The sequence below is a fragment of the Hyaena hyaena genome, unplaced genomic scaffold (assembly GCF_003009895.1).
Source record: "Hyaena hyaena isolate Hyena2069 unplaced genomic scaffold, ASM300989v1 scaffold_0, whole genome shotgun sequence".
Taxonomy (NCBI): Eukaryota; Metazoa; Chordata; class Mammalia; order Carnivora; family Hyaenidae; genus Hyaena; species Hyaena hyaena.
Genome location: NW_024080632.1, coordinates 13,934,356 through 13,949,879, shown reverse-complemented (window position 1 = coordinate 13,949,879; position 15,524 = coordinate 13,934,356). Strand labels below are relative to the sequence as shown.

The following is a 15,524-nucleotide window of genomic DNA, read 5'->3' as shown; positions in this document are numbered from 1 at the left end:
CTGCCAAGGGGCACCTGAGGGGCTCAGTTGGCTAAACGTCTGACCTTGGCTCAGGTCATGATCTCACAGTTCTTGGGTTCGAGCCTTACATCGGGCTCTGTGCTGACAACTCAGAACCTGGCGCCTGCTTCCGACTGTTTCTCTCTCTGCCCCTCACCTGGCTGCACTCTTGTCTCTCTCTCAAAAATAAGCATTAGAAAACAAAACAAAACAAAAAAATCACCTGTCGGGATCTAAAGTGGAATGCTGGCCCTAGAAATCTGAATTTTCAACTCATCCATTGGGTGTTTTTTTTATTTACTTATTTTGAGAGAAAGTGTGTGAGTGGGGAGGGGCAATGAGAGGGAGAGAGAATCCCAGGCAGGCTTGCACTGTCAGCATGGAGCCCGATGGAGGGCTTGAGCCCACAAACCATATCATGACCTGAGCCAAAATCTAGAGTCAGATGCCCAACAGACTGAGCCACCCAGGCACCCTTTTTAAAAAATGTTTTAAATTTTTAATTAAAAAAAAATTTTTTTTTAATGTTTTATTTATTTCTGAGAGAGAGAGACAGTGTGAGCAGGGGAGGGTCAGAGAGAGAGGGAGACACAGAATCCGAAGGAGGCCCCAAGCTCCGAGATAGCTGTCAGCCAGAGCCTGACGCAGGGCTCGAACCCATGAACCGAAGTCAGACACTTAACCGACTGAGCCACCCAGGCGCCACCCCCCTGCCCCCGTTTTTTTTTTTTTTTTTAATCACAGTGTCAGTCTTTAGTATGAAATCTGAATTCCATCAGTGATCTATACATACCCAGATCAATCTCTTGGGTCAAAGTTGTGGCTGAATTCATTTTTAAAGTCAAGGTTCCAAGCCGCTGGGACAGTTCTCTGAAACTTTACCAGCATTTCCTCCCAAAGAGAGGAATCCCTACTATAAAGACCTGTGTGAATTCATTTATTATTGTTATTTCAATGTGGTTTATTTATCTATTATTTTGCAAAGAACCACGAACAGAGATGGCCCTGTCCTCTCCTTCACCCCATTCCACAGAATGTGACACACATCTGGCCATCTCTGTCTGTGGCCTTCACTGAGAGAGGTGCACATGTTGTCACGGTCCAGGGCCTGGGAGCCCCAGGGGGCTTGGGGCGGGATCTGGGGGTGAGCGAGGGCCCCAGGAGACAAGACTTACCAGAGAAAAACATGGTCTTACATTTTTTATTTTATATATATATATATGCAAATCTGTCTTATGTACAGTAATTGGCTCTATCGAGGCCTTCTACTGGTGATCTCCCCCAGGCAGGTTCAGGTGAGAAGAGGCATCCGTGCACTTCGCGGACTGCCACACGGAGACTGCATTCCTGATTTCGGTTTTGAGGCCATGCGCACAATTCAAAATATACACAAACCGGGTTAAGGCAATAAAAGTAGGCTGAAAGAAAGCACGGGATCTGGAACGAGTAAAGTGTGTATTTTGCTTGCATTATAGCCACAATGTGACCAGCGAGTGCTGTGCATGTGTCCAAGCTCTTTTACTGTAGTGTGAGGGGCTTCTGAGCATCTACGATAGCTGCGTGGTGGGTGGGCAAACAGCGTATGTGGCCTGGTGGACACTTTGCCGAGGGCTCACTTCTTCTCCGCCTCTCCTTTCTTGGGTTCTTGTTTCAGTTTGTAATCAGCCAGGGCGGCCTTGATTGCGTCTTCAGCCAGCACTGGAAGCAGCACAAGGAAAGACAAGCTAAGTTTGTAGGCTCAACAGAGAGAGGCTTAGGAAGCACATCTTTAAGAGCGGGAGGGCTGTGGTGTGGGGAAGGGCCGGCCAGGATGCCGGGGGACGAGCAAGCCTGGAGAGCCGACCAGCTGTTCCCCGAGCCGGGCTGCTCCTGTCTGGTGGCTTTGGAGACAGACTGGGGTTTAAACACCGGGGATTCTAGGCGAGTCCTTCGGCCTGCTGGAATGACCTCTCTTCTAGAAGACACTGTTTTCTTGCTGGGATAGCACGAGGACTTAGGCATCAGAGGGACACAAAACGTGGTCTCGTGCCCACGTGGTAGTCAGGAACAAGGGTGGTGGACGGTGGCTGAGCCAGCTGGCGGAACTTAGGTCCTGCCAATAGGTGGCATCTGCCACGTTACTCTCTAGGGACCCCAGGTGTGAACACTTTTACTCTGGAGTCAGAATGACAAGTGAGGCTACAGGGGGGAAGAGAAAGGAAGTTTTGGGATGACAGCAGGAAGCGGCCAGCGGCAGAATGGCAACTAGAGGCTGTGGGACCCGAGGAGGCCGAAGGAGGAGGCCGGGGGTTTCGTGACGCGTGTGAAAATGCTTGCAACCTGTGGCCTTTATTCCCAGGTCCTTGAAAGGGCAGCTCAGGTGGAAGGAGCTGCAGTCTCAGCAGACTTCCTGAGGACTGCACGTCCCAGCCCTCGGGTCCCCAGTGAGGCTTACCCTGGCAAGAGGCCTGGCTCCCTGCTGACTTTTAACTAATTTGGTCAGTAAACCTCCATCAGTAAGTGAGGGCTGCTATTTCTCATTCTCTCCTTCCCGTAGAAGGTTGAGAGAGGATGGAAAGAGCTTTAGATTGAAGACAGAGACTGAACGGAAAGCCAAGTAGAGGTGTTAAGGCCTCTGGGCTTTCTCTTAGGACAGCGGAGAGGGGGCTACTGCACACGTGGACTTGGTCGTCCCGTACACAGATGTGGCCCTGACAGGAACAGCACCTGGGAAGGACGCGACAACATACACACGACAGACGGGATCAGGGCAGAAGCTGACTTTTCACCTTTACTGTCTGAACTTGACTCCAACGGGGTGGGAACAGCACACATTCTGATATAAAGATCGGGGCGTACGTCCTGGCCTTCCCAGCTAGAAGCCGTGTGACTGGGGCGCTTTGACTTGAGCCCCGCCTCCCTGGTCCGTGAGAGGGAGACGTAATGACCTGCAGTGGACTAGCAGACTAGCTGTGCTCAGCACGACGCCCAGGGCACACCACCTCCTGGAAGACTCTTCTGGGGATGCGGCCATGACACACGGGGCTTTGACCTGCTGCAGGTCGTCGAGACGGACTCTGTGATGAACATGGGCTCGCCATTACCCTGGCACAAATGCCAGCTGGTACCATCACAAACTTCCAAGTGTCCCCGCCTGCTGGTATTTGGGAACAGAGACTTACTGGAGCAGTGCAGTTTCACGGGGGGCAGGCAGAGCTCCTTGGCGATGTCTGTGTTCTTGATGGTCAGGGCCTCCTCCACCTGAGAGGCATGCGAAAGGCCAACAGCGTTAGCGAGGCTCCAGCTTACAGAGTAGGCAATAAAAAAAGGAAGGTCAAAGAGGCCCTCAGGACAGGGTGGTGGGGAGTGATTTCCCTTTAACAGCCCCAAAGGCCCCCTGCTTGTGTGTCAGAGCTGCAGCTGGTGCTCTCGAGGCTGGAGTAAGCACACCCCAGTGCTTGGCCGGGGTCAGCAAGGCTGACACAGACACTTCCACAAGCCAGCCAGTGAGAAATCCCTCAGGGGTCTGCTGGAGGCCGGTGACACGAGTCTTTTTTTTTTTTTTTTTTTTTTAAAGGGAGGGATTTCCTATTGTGGTTCTGTGAATATCGGTTTTACTGAAGTCCTTATACCAAATGTTCAAAGAAAACCCCTTCCACCAGAGCGGTCGGAGAGATGGCAGATAGGCCAGTGGCACAGACAGGTGTGGGGGTGAGCGCTCTCTTTAGGCTCATCCTCTGCCTAAAAGAAGATCTGCCTCCTTGAAACAGACTGCAAAGGATACCTAGGTTTGGTCGAGTGCCCAAGGCCATGTGAGGCAGGCCTACGTGGAATGGAGCCCTGCTGCCTTAAGGAATGCCAGGTTTCCCCATCTGGCCCCCAGCTTCCCAGTTCTGCTGTCTTCAACGATTATGCTTCACATTCTGTTCCTAGGAACTCAGATGGGAGGCCCTTAAGGTCCTCCACTTTCTGATCACAACTCAAAGGCCAGATCCTGGGAGCACAGGTGCCTTGTCTCATTTCCTGTTTCCCTGAGGACAGTTCTTAACCAGTCACTTCAGAGCCACCTCCTGACAGAACAGGTTCGGTGTGTGCTTGCCAGAGGAGCTGCTGGCCAGAAGGCCTTGGGCTCCAGGAAGCAGGTGGCATGTGGCCTGGCACTCCACGCTGCCGCAGAGCCGCCTGCTCCCCAAGCACACCCCTCCGTGACTCAGCTCCCTGAACTCCATCCCTTGGGGCTACAAAGATAAGCCCTGCGTTCTGGCTTTTCTGAGAGGTTTTAATGACTGGATTTTAGGAACTCCAGCTCTTCACTGGGTTTGGGACCTTCCACCTCTGTAGCTGCTGGGAAAGAGCAGAGAAAAGGATGGAAAAGATGTTCGAGCCTCTCTCCTTCCCACCCTCCGAGGACCCACGGACCAGCCACCGGGATCACTGTTTGGATTTATTTCTTCACTTTGCCTCCATCTTCGCTGTTTTTGATTCTTTAATCCCTCTGTTAGCACAGGCTAGTTTGTTATTTCATGAATCCTTACAAGCCACCCACAACCCTTCCTGAAACAAGATGGAAGGAAATAAACAAGGACACAAACCACAATATAACCTCTCCCACCCTTAAACTCCTAGGAAATTATAATCAGCAACTTTGGAGAAAAGCCTCAGATTTCTTTGTTGTTCTTTCTGTTAGTGGGGGAGGTGAAGATCTTTTTTCTATGTAATTAGAAACAAAACTAAACCATCAAAACCCCTGAACAAATAAAAATTATCAACCTCCCTCCCAATAAAATATACCTTAATAAAATTATGCATAATTTTCAACATGGAGAAGAATTTAATCAAAATCCAAGTAGGAGAAATTTTAAAAATTAGAATATTTTGAAAAAAATCAGCGACTCCCCGCCCCCCACAAGACCCTTCCCTTAATCGAGAGATAGGTTTGTCGGGAATGTGATGTGATTCTCTCAGTTTGCAGGCAACCTTACCGTCTTCCCTTTGACCCATTCGGTGGCTAGTGAGCTGGAGGCAATGGCAGAACCACAGCCAAACGTTTTAAACCTGGCATCCACAATCTTCCCCTGTTCATCTACTTGAATCTAAAAAAAAGAGATAGGAGTTAAGCAGGGATTCCTGGTGCTGCCCTGTAGAACGTGGTTTATGGGGGTTCACTGGGGCTCTCCCCAAGGGCATTGGTCTCCATTTCCACACCTTTAAGTTCTGGCATTAATTACTAAATTTGCTTTGTTGCAAAGGGCTCAGTGGTGAAAAGTTTAAGCACAGGAACAACTATCGGAATTATACGTGCCTACCTGGTAAAGATAAGCCCCCCTCCTCCCTCCTGTTTTTTGTTTGTTTTTGTTTTGTAACCCTAGCTTGCTTTTTAGCTATGACGTTCTGCTGCTCCTGGCTCTAGTTCAACCTGCGTTTTTAAACACTGGGAGAGTCTGCAATAAAGTTCTCTGGTTAATGCTTTTTTAGTTTGGCATCAAATGACATCTAGTGGTTCCTTCCTGCCTCGTTTTTCCAATACAGGCCTGAAGACCTCTGGCAAGCAGCCTACTCACTCCCCAAGATGAAGATGTAGACAGAGCTACAGTTTACCCAGAGTGCCAGTCACTGCCTTTGTGCTGTCTCCCACTTAGGAGAGGGCTGATCTACGGCATTTCCTGTCTCACTGGTTTTCGCTAACTCAACAGCTGTGGTTTTCCTTTGATCGGTAAAATTCACAAAACTGTCTACCAAGCTGCAGCTGGAACTTAAGCCGAGACAGTGAGTAGAAAGGGGAGACCAGCTTACTGTCAGAAAGAGTCGGCGTCGTGTACTAGGAGGCAGAACTAAGATTCAGTTCCTACTCTAATGATTGGTGACATCAGCCCATCCCATCATGTCACAGGAATCCAGATGGAGCCCAAATGAAATGCTGTACGTGCAAATGGTTTGTGAACTATCATTACCATTAAAGATGAAAACCAGTGGTACCTGTAATTTCATCACATCACCGCAGGCCGGCGCTCCCACCAATCCAGTCCCAACATTCTTTGCGGTCTTGTCAAGAGACCCCACGTTCCTAGGATTTTCATAATGATCAACAACCTGAAATGGGAAGGTTAAGAGAATACATGATCACTCTTTCTTGTTACTGCCCCCGCCCCCGATCTGATGGTAAGCTCCTTGAGGTCAGCAAGCTGAACCTGACAGTCACTCACTAAATATCAAACTTCACTGGGGCCGGAAGGCCTACACTTATGTCCGTGAGACTTATAACCCCGTCTTTTTGTAGCTCTTCTCCAACTACCTTCAGAGAGTTGAGGCGCTGGAGAAAAATCAGCAAAATCATGTCATAATTCCACAGAGTTTTTGATCACCAGTCTTTGGAATCAAATAGCATTTGTTATTTCCAAATAAAATCCATCTTCAAAGGGCAATGATTACTATTAACAATTCTAAAATTAAGTATGGCCCGGCAATTGAAGGACCGTCCAGAAGCCTCAAGGAGAATGTTCCAGAAGAAACAAGGCTGTGGAATGCATTGGTGAGTGATCAAATGACAACAGTTCTAACTGTACCTCAAGGCCCTGAAATCACGCTGGCGGAGCAGCGCACCCTCGTGGTAGAAAGGCGGCTAGCCCGCGTTGGTGGAGCCTGTACTGTCAACAAAACCCACCCCTGGGTGGGGGAGGAGCGAAGGCCAAGGCCGTAGCGCTGAAGCCAGAACCGAGTGGGATCTATTCAAACTGGCACACAGAAGGCTTTAATATAACCTTGGGGCTTGTTACCAGTTCATCCTAAATCTCTCGATCTTCCCAGTTTTCTTTCCCCACTTACCCGACCACGGATTTTGACTCCAAGCCTAAGGACCTACAAAATAGTACCTAAACCTGGCCTTTTTGCCCCATGCTGCTGTACTGCGTTCTTCAGGTAATCCTTTCCCGAGCGGGAGAGTTTCCTGTCTAGGAGACTCCACGCCCTCCGAAGGCAAGGGCTACAAACTACGCGCCTATCCCTGCTCCCTCAGCTCCGCTCCTTTCCGCCCGCCAAAAAAGAAGACAAAAATTAAAACATCGTAGCTGTTGATTACGAGTCTGACCCCACTCGAAGGCTAGGGGGTCCCACAGCAGTAACTGCACCACAAATGAGCTCCATGAGTTGGACCCCATGCCGGGGACTCCACAAGCACTAGCTTGTGTAGATGAATGCTAAGACCTTATTTTACAAAAGGGGAAAACAGGCTCGGCGCAGAGCAGTGACTTGCCCAAGGTCACCTGGCCAGGGCGACAGCCTGGCTGGAGCCGGAGCCCGCGCCAGGGTGTGTGTCCATCCCTGAAGTCAGGCTGGCAGATCGTAACAGAGCCCTCCGAACTGGGCGGGTGGGTTTTAAGGCTGGTATGCACGAAAGCGCAGCCAGCGGCGGGGCCCGCGGGCAGCGGGTGGTTTTATTTCAGGCGCAGGCAGTCACCGTGCGGCAAACGAAAGCTCGTCCAGGCAGAGCCGCGCGAGGGGAACGGCCCCTACCCGGCTGCAGTGGGGGCTCCCAGGGCCGCGCACAGCCCGGCAACCGCTCCTCTCCAGGCCGGGCCTCCGCCGGGCGCCGACAGACCCGAGTCTCCTCGGCGGTCCTCGTCCTCCCGCCCCCTTGCCGGTGCGGGCCCAGCGCACCCCCTCGTCCGCCCCTACCTTCTTGTGATACAGCCGGGCCGGAGCCGACAATTCCCGGGCGGGCAGGCGCGGGCTTCGGAGCAGCAGGGCGGACGCTGCCCGCCTCAGACGGCCCGCTCCAGCCGCCGCCATCTTGCGGGCTTGCGCCTGCGCAGGCCGAGCGCGAGACTGAGAGGAGGGGCGTGCCCGCGAGTCGGCTCTTCGCTGGGAGCGCGCACCCTTTTACGCCACCGCGACTTCGCGCTTGCGTCCTTCCTTCTGTGCGCATGTCCCCGTTTGGCCCCGCCTTGACCACGCCCCTCCGGGGGTGGGCGGGACGCGAAGCGAAAGGTTTGAAGGTGGAGGGATTGTTCTTCCCGTGGGGTTGCGGCTCTGAGGGGCTCCTGAAGCTGCCCTGCGGGACCCAAGAATCACAACGCTGCCCAGCGTTCACAAAGGCTGCCGCCGGAGTGCTGCGCAGTGGGTCAACCGGTCTGCTTCTCTTAACCCCATTTTTCAGCTTAGGGAGTTGAAGGTCAGAGAGGTTTAGTAACTCGTCCAAGGTTGCCCAGAGAGACTAATTTGGGAAACTCGGACAACCCTGATTCCGCTCCTTCCTGGCTGTGTGACCCTAGGAAAATGACATCATCTCTTTACACCTTGATCCTGGCTTTTGTACTCATTCAAGGATAATTCATTCATCGAGCAGATAGGTGTTGAGTACCTACCATGTGGCAAGTCACTGTACTAGACTTTGGGGATTCAAGGGAAAGAAAAAAACATATTACTTGCTTACATAATTAACCTTGCTAGTGAGGGAGAAAGGCAACAAATAAACACCGATGTTTTCCTATACAAAAATTGAGGAGCCTAAGTAACGCTGCTTTGAAATTAAGGCCTCCATTAAGAGCAACCTCGGGCTGCACGCAGCCCCAGGTCCAGGAAAAGCCTCAGATTGCTCAAGGCTGAAGCCACCCTCAGACCACCCTCAGATCAGCCAATCAAAAGAAGGTTACATTCCTGTGGTCTGAGTCAGGGACTGGGGACTATGGATAACTAGTTTGTACAAACTAGCCGATCATTCACCGCTTGCCTAAGCCCCACATGGGCCCTTTGAACTCACCTCATAATTGGTCATTTTCAAAGGATTCTCAAAGGTCATGATTGGGTTACTTCATGATTGGGAAGTAACGGACACCTCACAGATACTGAATGGTCAAAACCGTTACCATGGGTGCTGTACAATTATGATTGGTACTTATGTGATGATGCTATACGTACAATGTGTGTGCTGTAACACCCCTGTCCCTTAACCCATAAAAACCCTGCTTGCTACTGTTCGGGGTCTCACCCTGCTGCCACTGTGGCGGTTGACAGGTGAGCCCCTGCTCGGGCTTGTAATAAAGGCCCTTTTGTATTTGCATTGGTGTTGGCTCCTTGGTGGTCTCTGGGGATTTGCGATTCAGGCACAGCAAAATGAGCTTGAGGAAGCGAACACGCCATGCCCTGATTTTTTAAAAAGCACAGATATATTTATGTCTGCATCAATTTCTCTTTTCATAAAGTAGCAAACTGACATAATTTATATGACAATGCTTGGAAATGAAGTTTCTAGAGAAGTGCTTAGTAATGTAATTTATTAATCTTGGTTTGCAGAATATGATCTTATAAAACCAGAAAACTCACACGTGTATTTAACACCTACGAGGCACCAGGTTATTACATAAAAGGAGGAATCTCCCATTTGGGAAATGGGTTTGTCTCCTAAACGGTGCAATCGATCCTTCCCCTAAAAACTTGTTTTCTCTACGTTTGAGGCCCAGTTGCCGCAGAGACTGAAACAAAGCACAGGTCCGGCTAGGGGCATTCATTCCTAGATGTTTTGACCTTCTCAAGATGGCACCAAACCCTTCCTTCAATCATTACTCCATGACGAACACGAGCTGTGTTAGGGAGTTTTTCCTCTATGAGGAATTTTACACGTATGTAAATGTATAACCGCTTTTTAAAACCCGTGATTGTGTTCTGATGGAGATGAAGAATGGAAGCGACCAACAAGATTAAGAGCAGCACAGCCACCAAGTTTATTAGGGTGAGAATGAAACAAAGGGACTCCTGTGACCTGGAAGGGGCTCCTTGCAGAGGCCACTAAATCGTGGGAGAAGGAGGGCTTATAGGAATTACAGCAGCAGGACCTTTTGAGGGGAAGTAACTGTTCAGCTAATGAACCAAGATATGGTCCCCGCTGGATTGTTCCAGGAAGTGGGTGTTTTTGTAAGCTCAGGTGCTTTCTGCCCTATTGATGTTATCAAGGAGCCATTTATTCCTATCTGCCCAAGGTCATCTGTCTCCTGTCACAGTCCCCCCTCAGAGGAGGTGACTCCAACTGCCCTTGAGGTACGCGGGTGATGACCTCTCTGACTTCTTCATGCTGAGATGGGGCATGGAGATGAGTGGCAGCTAGAGTCCCTGCCTGTGGGGTCTGTCTCATGGCCCCCAGTGAACGTCTGATGGCACTTCCATTCCTGGGTGCATTGACAGACTATTTGGAGGTATAAGGACTCTAGGGGAGAAGAAACAAACCGGGTGGGTGCGTTGAGAATACAAGGTCCAAAGAGGAGCATTAAGGAAAGGGTTAATAAGGGGGCCATTTGTGGCCGGAGTCAGCACAACAGTTGAGCCCTTAGGGAGCTCCACCAATTGGAAAGATCCTCTATCCAGGTGACCAAACTGTTGGACGAATCAAGATGTCCTGTGTTATTGATGTAGACGCAGTGTTCTTCCTTAAGGAAAGCACAGGATCCTCCTGCACCTGAGGTTAGCAAGTCTTGGGCCCGTCAGCATTTTATTAAAACATTTTTTTTCAAATGTTTATTCATTTTTGAGAGAGAGAGAGAGAGCAAGCATGAGCGAGGGATGGGGAGAGAGAGGGAGACACAGCATCTGAAGCAGGCTCCAGGCTCTGAGCTGTCAGCACAGAGCCCAATGTGGGGCTCAAACCCATGAACTATGAGATCATGACCTAAGCTGAAGTCGGATGCGGAGCGACTAGGCCACCCAGGCGCCTCAATGGGGCCATCGGTTTTGAGGTAGGACTCCCACCAAGGAGTTCATCTGTTGTGTGTTTGTGTCTCCTCATTAGTCTCCCTCTATGCCTTGGCCAGCTGTGCTGAGAGGTGTACAGAGGTATCTCCTAGGGTTGTTCCAGATGCTCCCCACAATCCAGTGAACAAAGGGGACCAGAAGGGGAGCAATGGCCGCCCTTCGGACCCTCATCAAGGACCACTGAGAACACGCGCACGCTGCTGGAGCCAGGGGCATACTCAGCTGCAGGAGCTGTGAAAGAGAGGGAGCATCGCCCTCTCCATAGGGCAGCCGGGCGACGTACGCCCTGGTTCCGCAGAACAAACCCTCTTCCACCTGGAGGTTTAGGTGTAAGCGGGAAGTAAGGAGGGTTTGGGGTCTACTTGTTGAAGTGGAGGTCCCTGACAATCTGCTCCCAATTAGGGGGGCGGGGCGTCTAAGTTGGGTCTCTCTCTTATGGTGGACACAAAGGAGCTAGAGGGATATGTTCTGAGGAAGGATTACTGGGAAGAGAGGAGTACCCCGATGGTGGGACTTAAATTTGCTGAATTATAGGGACGCCTGGGTGGCTCAGTTGGTTAAGTGTCTGACTTCGGCTCAGGTCTGATCTCACGGTTCGTGGGTTCGAGCCCCGCATCAGGCTCTGTGCTGACAGCTAGCTCAGAGCCTGAAGCCTGTCTTCAGATTCTGTGTCTCCCTCTCTCTGACCCTCCCCTGCTTGCTCACTCGCGCTCTCTCTCTGAAATAAATAAAAAACATTGGAAAAAAAAATTTGCTGAATTACAAGAGATGGTAGACCTTCTGACTGCACAGGAGTTGCCTGAGATGCAAAAGGAGGTCGAGCGCTTTGGGGGATCTTGGGCTCGGAGGAAACGCTGAGGAACAGGTGCTATTTGTCACTTTTCGTTGGGAAGGGTTCCAGGTCTCCTCCGCAGGGGTGTAGTAACTTGGGATGTGAGGTTACACGGAGATGTGGGGAGAATGCCTATGAATAGACCCGTGTGTGGGGTGCAAGTTGAATTTTCGAAGCAGGTGGGGAAAACGGCACTGGCATTAAGATGGAGTTGGTCCAACCAGGCGAGGGTTAGGGTACCACTGGACCAAGGCGGGTTGCTCCTTTTCGTTTCCGTATCCTCCTTCCAGGCTCTGAAGAACAGCCATTCCGTGTGAGCGCTGGGGAAAGGACTAGTAGAGAAGGCGAAGCGTGTGACGGTGTAATCGGCACGTAGCCACACAGACGCAGGGGGGCTGGTGCCGGAGTCCCACTCCGACCGGGCCCAGGGGTCCCTGAAGGATGGACGGTGTCGCGAGGGAGGGATGAGAGAGGCACGGGATTCTTTCTGGTCACCAGCCAAGCCTCCCCTAAGTCCCATGCATCGGGCACCTGGGTCCCCGCCGCATCCACGCTCCCAACTCCGTTGGCGCGCAGCTGGGAGGAGACCCAGGGAACCTGTCACCCGTGGCCTGGAGGATGGCAGCGCGCGATTCGCTCTTAACTCTTAACTGGCTGCCAGGTGCCCATTGTTTGAGAGTTCGTGTAGGAGAGGAAAATAGGGTGCCGGCTGCTCCTTACTTACGGTTCGAGAGGCGTGGAGATCTCCGAGGAGTCTCCAAAGCTGTGACCGCTTTTTAAAACCCGGATTGTGTTCTGAAGAATGGAACCAAAAAAGTTAAGAGCAGCACAGGCACCCGGTTTATTAGGGGCAGAATGAAACAAAGAGACGCCCGCTACCCGGGAGGGGCTCCTTCAGGAGGAGGCCACTAGGGCGCACGGGGGGGGGGGGGGGGGGGGGGGGGGGGGGGGGGGGGGGGGAGGGCTTCTACGGGTTACAGTGGCGGGACCTTTTCAGGGGGAGTAACCGTGCAGCTGCTGAACCAGGATCCGGTCCCCGGCGGATTGTCACAGGAAGTGGGTGTCTCAGACGGTCCTGTACTTTCTGCCCTGTTGTTTTTAACAAGGAGCCACTTATTCTTATCTGCCCAAGGCCAGGCTGTCTCCTGTCTCAAAAGAAATACAAAATTCCGAGACTTTCCGGTTAGCCGAGGCTCTCAAGTGTCCCCTTCGGTGGCCCGAGAGCGGGGTTTTGCTCAGGCGCCCGCCGCGGGCAGCTTCTTCCTCCGCGGGTCCTCGGCCGCCGAGAGAAGCCCCGGGAGTCACTGAGAGCGCAAGATGGCGACGGCGGCCGCAACCTCGGCTTCGGAAGCGGAGGCCGAGCCCAAGGCCGGGCCCACCGCGGAGGGCGAGGAAGATGAGGCTAAGGCGGCTAGGACGAGGAGGAAGGTGTTATCGCGGGCCGTGGCCGCTGCGACGTACAAGGCCGTGGGGCCGGGGTGGGACCAGCAGGAGGAAGGCGTGAGCGAGAGCGATGGGGACGAGGAGTACGCCATGGCTTCCTCCGCGGAGAGCTCCCCCGGGGAGTACGAATGGGAGTACGACGAGGAGGAGGAGAAGAACCAGCTGGAGATCGAGCGGCTCGAGGAGCAGGTGTGTCCGTGGCTGGGCGGCGGGCTCCTTCCCTCAACTTCCCAGGCGCCGGCCCTTCTCCCCGGTCCCCGGCGGCAGTAAAGCTGCCAGGGCCGCACACCCGCTGTTAATCACCGCAGCTCGCGTCGTTTGGGCGCTTACTGCGTGCAGGTGTTTTGCGAGTGTCATCCCCTTGAACTCTCGCAGCGACTCAGTCAAGGAAGTAGTGTATTCCCCGTTTTACCGGGCGGAGGTTGAGGCCCCTTGTGGAGGGAATTCTCTTGCAGCAGATTACACTTCTGCAAGTGGCGGCCAGGCCTTGAACTTTGAAACGACTCCAGAGCTCCTAGTCTGAACCACAGCGTTAAACCATGGTCTGCATTAGCAATAAAACGTTATTCATAAGAGAGTTGCTTTCGCTTTTTTTTTTTTTCCTCCCCGTAGGGTTGGCCATAATGATGAACTACAGTATGATAGACAGAGTGACGACTTAGGCGGTGGTAATGGAAATGGGAAGGTAGAGATTTCAGCATCTGGGGGCTGAGGCCCCAGTTGTAACTCTTCCAAGCTTATGTGTGCCTAGGCAGATTTCTTGTCTGAGCCTGTGCTTTCTCACCTGCAAATTGGGAGGAACAATCAATTCCTGCATCATGTAGTTGTCCTGACAGTAATTAAAGGCCCAGTGCCTGGCACCTAATGTTAACGGGATCTCTAATTTCTAACTCCTGTGTGATCCAGGGTCCCAGGCAGAAATAGGTGGCGCACTCGAATTAAGATAATTTGAGAAAAGGACAGTAAAGGAACTGATGTGTTCATAGACGTATGAGCTGAGAAACCGGGAGTGAAGGTTCAGTACCTCGGGTTTCCTTAACAGCGGGACCATTAGGTTTGAAGAGATGAGGCGGGGAAACTGGGACCAGTAAGGTGGAGAGGGCACCTGAGAGTCCATGAGAGCCCTTTAGTCAGGGCGAGCTACCTAGTTTTCCAACAGGAATCGGGGTGGGAGAAGGAATATTGTGACCTCTCTTCCTCCCTCCAAACATCTGCTGGTGCCTTTGGCTGGCAGAGCCTGCTGGAAGCAAGAGGGCCGGAGACCCCATGGGTGGACCCACGGGACCCACGGTAGGGCACAGAACAGGGAGGAGAAGGTGGAGTAGAATTGGAAGGGCAGACAGAAATCCAACACGTTCTCGTTTTAGTGACGAGTAAACAGGCTCGATGAATAGCGAAATGATTTGCTCGAAGTCACTCCGAAGGGGATTTGAACTTGCCCGGGTTGTCTGCGGGCCAGTTGCCGCATCTGCGTGAAATGACTTGGTGGTACAAAGTTGTTAACCGACGTTACTCACTTAAACCGTGCTGGCTGTGGGATTCCTTACGATGGCCTCTCTGGCAGTGATATTTTTGTTGCAAAACAAAAATAGGTGCATTGGTATCCCTTGTTCCATTCATCATCACACCTGAACGTCAAGGGAACGAGTTGGTGTAGGCAAATGGTTACATGTTCTGCTTTTTATAAATAAGCATTCTGGTGTGCGTTCAGTCTCTTGCTCATTCAGAAAATGCCAGGCTGACTATATCCCTGTCCTGATGGAAGTCTGTCCTTCTGACTTCTAGCCTCCGGCTTTTCACTGAGCCGTTAGCTCACTCGGATCTTACTCTTCTGTGAGGATCTTCCTCTTCTGTGAGATAATAGGATTATCGGTTTTAGCAGAAAGACAGGCTTGGAAGCGGATGAAGTCCTTGAGGCGGGGAAGCATCTAGCTAGAGAGGCGGAGGAGTCAGAGCAGAGATCTCCTGGCTGCTGGTGCCCTCTCTCTGCTGCCCTGCCTCAGGCCACAGAGGGCGGGATGGAGCACAGAAGGGGACCACAGAGGCTGGGCTCTGGCAAGTGATGTGAATTGAAGAGCCTCTAGCTTTATCTTGCTCTCTGCAGGGTCGAGGGATTGATTTTTCCCATTTTTCCAAACCTTCCTCCCACCTCATCCTCATCCCATAGCCTCTAGTTCCTGCTGCCACTGCTCTCACGTGCAGTGTAATGATGAAGAGCTTCTAGACAGGCCTGTGAAAAACTCAACCTTGTCAGATTTGCGAATTCCAGTTCTCATCCCTGAGTGTGTTTTGTAAAAGCTTCAAGTTAGTCATGTCTGTTCGTGTAACAAAAGCAAAGATTTCCCATTATCTGTGTTTGTGTCCTGAAACTAAAAGTGGTGCCTTATAAGTTATTCCAGCTCTCTGGTCCTGCGGTGGCCCTGGGTGGGGGTGGGGAGGGGGAGGTTTAAGACAAGGTGCCCCCCTCTCTGAGCTGTGGTGGAGCTTAAGTGGCCTGCCGCTTAGAAAGCTCGCGGCCCATTTGATGCACAGT

General features: G+C 51.9%; 2 protein-coding genes across 5 annotated transcripts in view; one reads left to right on the top strand and one right to left on the bottom strand.

Moving 5' to 3' along the window:
• Window positions 1-1,185: 1,185 nt before the first annotated feature.
• ISCU (iron-sulfur cluster assembly enzyme) lies at window positions 1,186-7,813 on the bottom strand. Its single transcript, XM_039249610.1, has 5 exons — window positions 7,651-7,813; window positions 5,956-6,069; window positions 4,962-5,072; window positions 3,162-3,240; window positions 1,186-1,698 (listed from the first exon to the last, which is right to left on the bottom strand). Exons 1-5 carry the CDS (start codon window positions 7,762-7,764, stop codon window positions 1,613-1,615), a joined length of 504 nt encoding a protein of 167 aa, XP_039105541.1. The 5' UTR covers window positions 7,765-7,813; the 3' UTR covers window positions 1,186-1,612.
• Window positions 7,814-12,524: 4,711 nt separating this feature from the next.
• The window catches only part of SART3 (spliceosome associated factor 3, U4/U6 recycling protein), a 37,211-nt gene continuing 34,211 nt past the window's right edge, over window positions 12,525-15,524 (top strand). For 2 of the 4 annotated variants that reach the window (XM_039219909.1, XM_039225877.1), the window contains exon 1: window positions 12,525-13,180. In XM_039219909.1, coding sequence (XP_039075840.1) covers window positions 12,866-13,180 — 315 coding nt within the window. In that variant the 5' untranslated portion in view covers window positions 12,525-12,865. The remainder of the gene's footprint in view (window positions 13,181-15,524) is intronic. The other 2 variants (XM_039226645.1, XM_039227393.1) reach the window with 1 other exon arrangement.

Excerpts from the sequence above, each read along its gene's own strand:
- ISCU (XM_039249610.1), bottom strand. The coding sequence starts at position 7,764 with ATGGCGGCGGCTGGAGCGGGCCGTCTGAGGCGGGCAGCGTCCGCCCTG. Across the intron at positions 3,241-4,961 it reads AATGGGTCAAAGGGAAGACG|GTGGAGGAGGCCCTGACCAT; the intron begins GTAAGGTTGCCT and ends CATGCCTCTCAG. Across the intron at positions 1,699-3,161 it reads CGTGAAACTGCACTGCTCCA|TGCTGGCTGAAGACGCAATC; the intron begins GTAAGTCTCTGT and ends TGCTGCTTCCAG.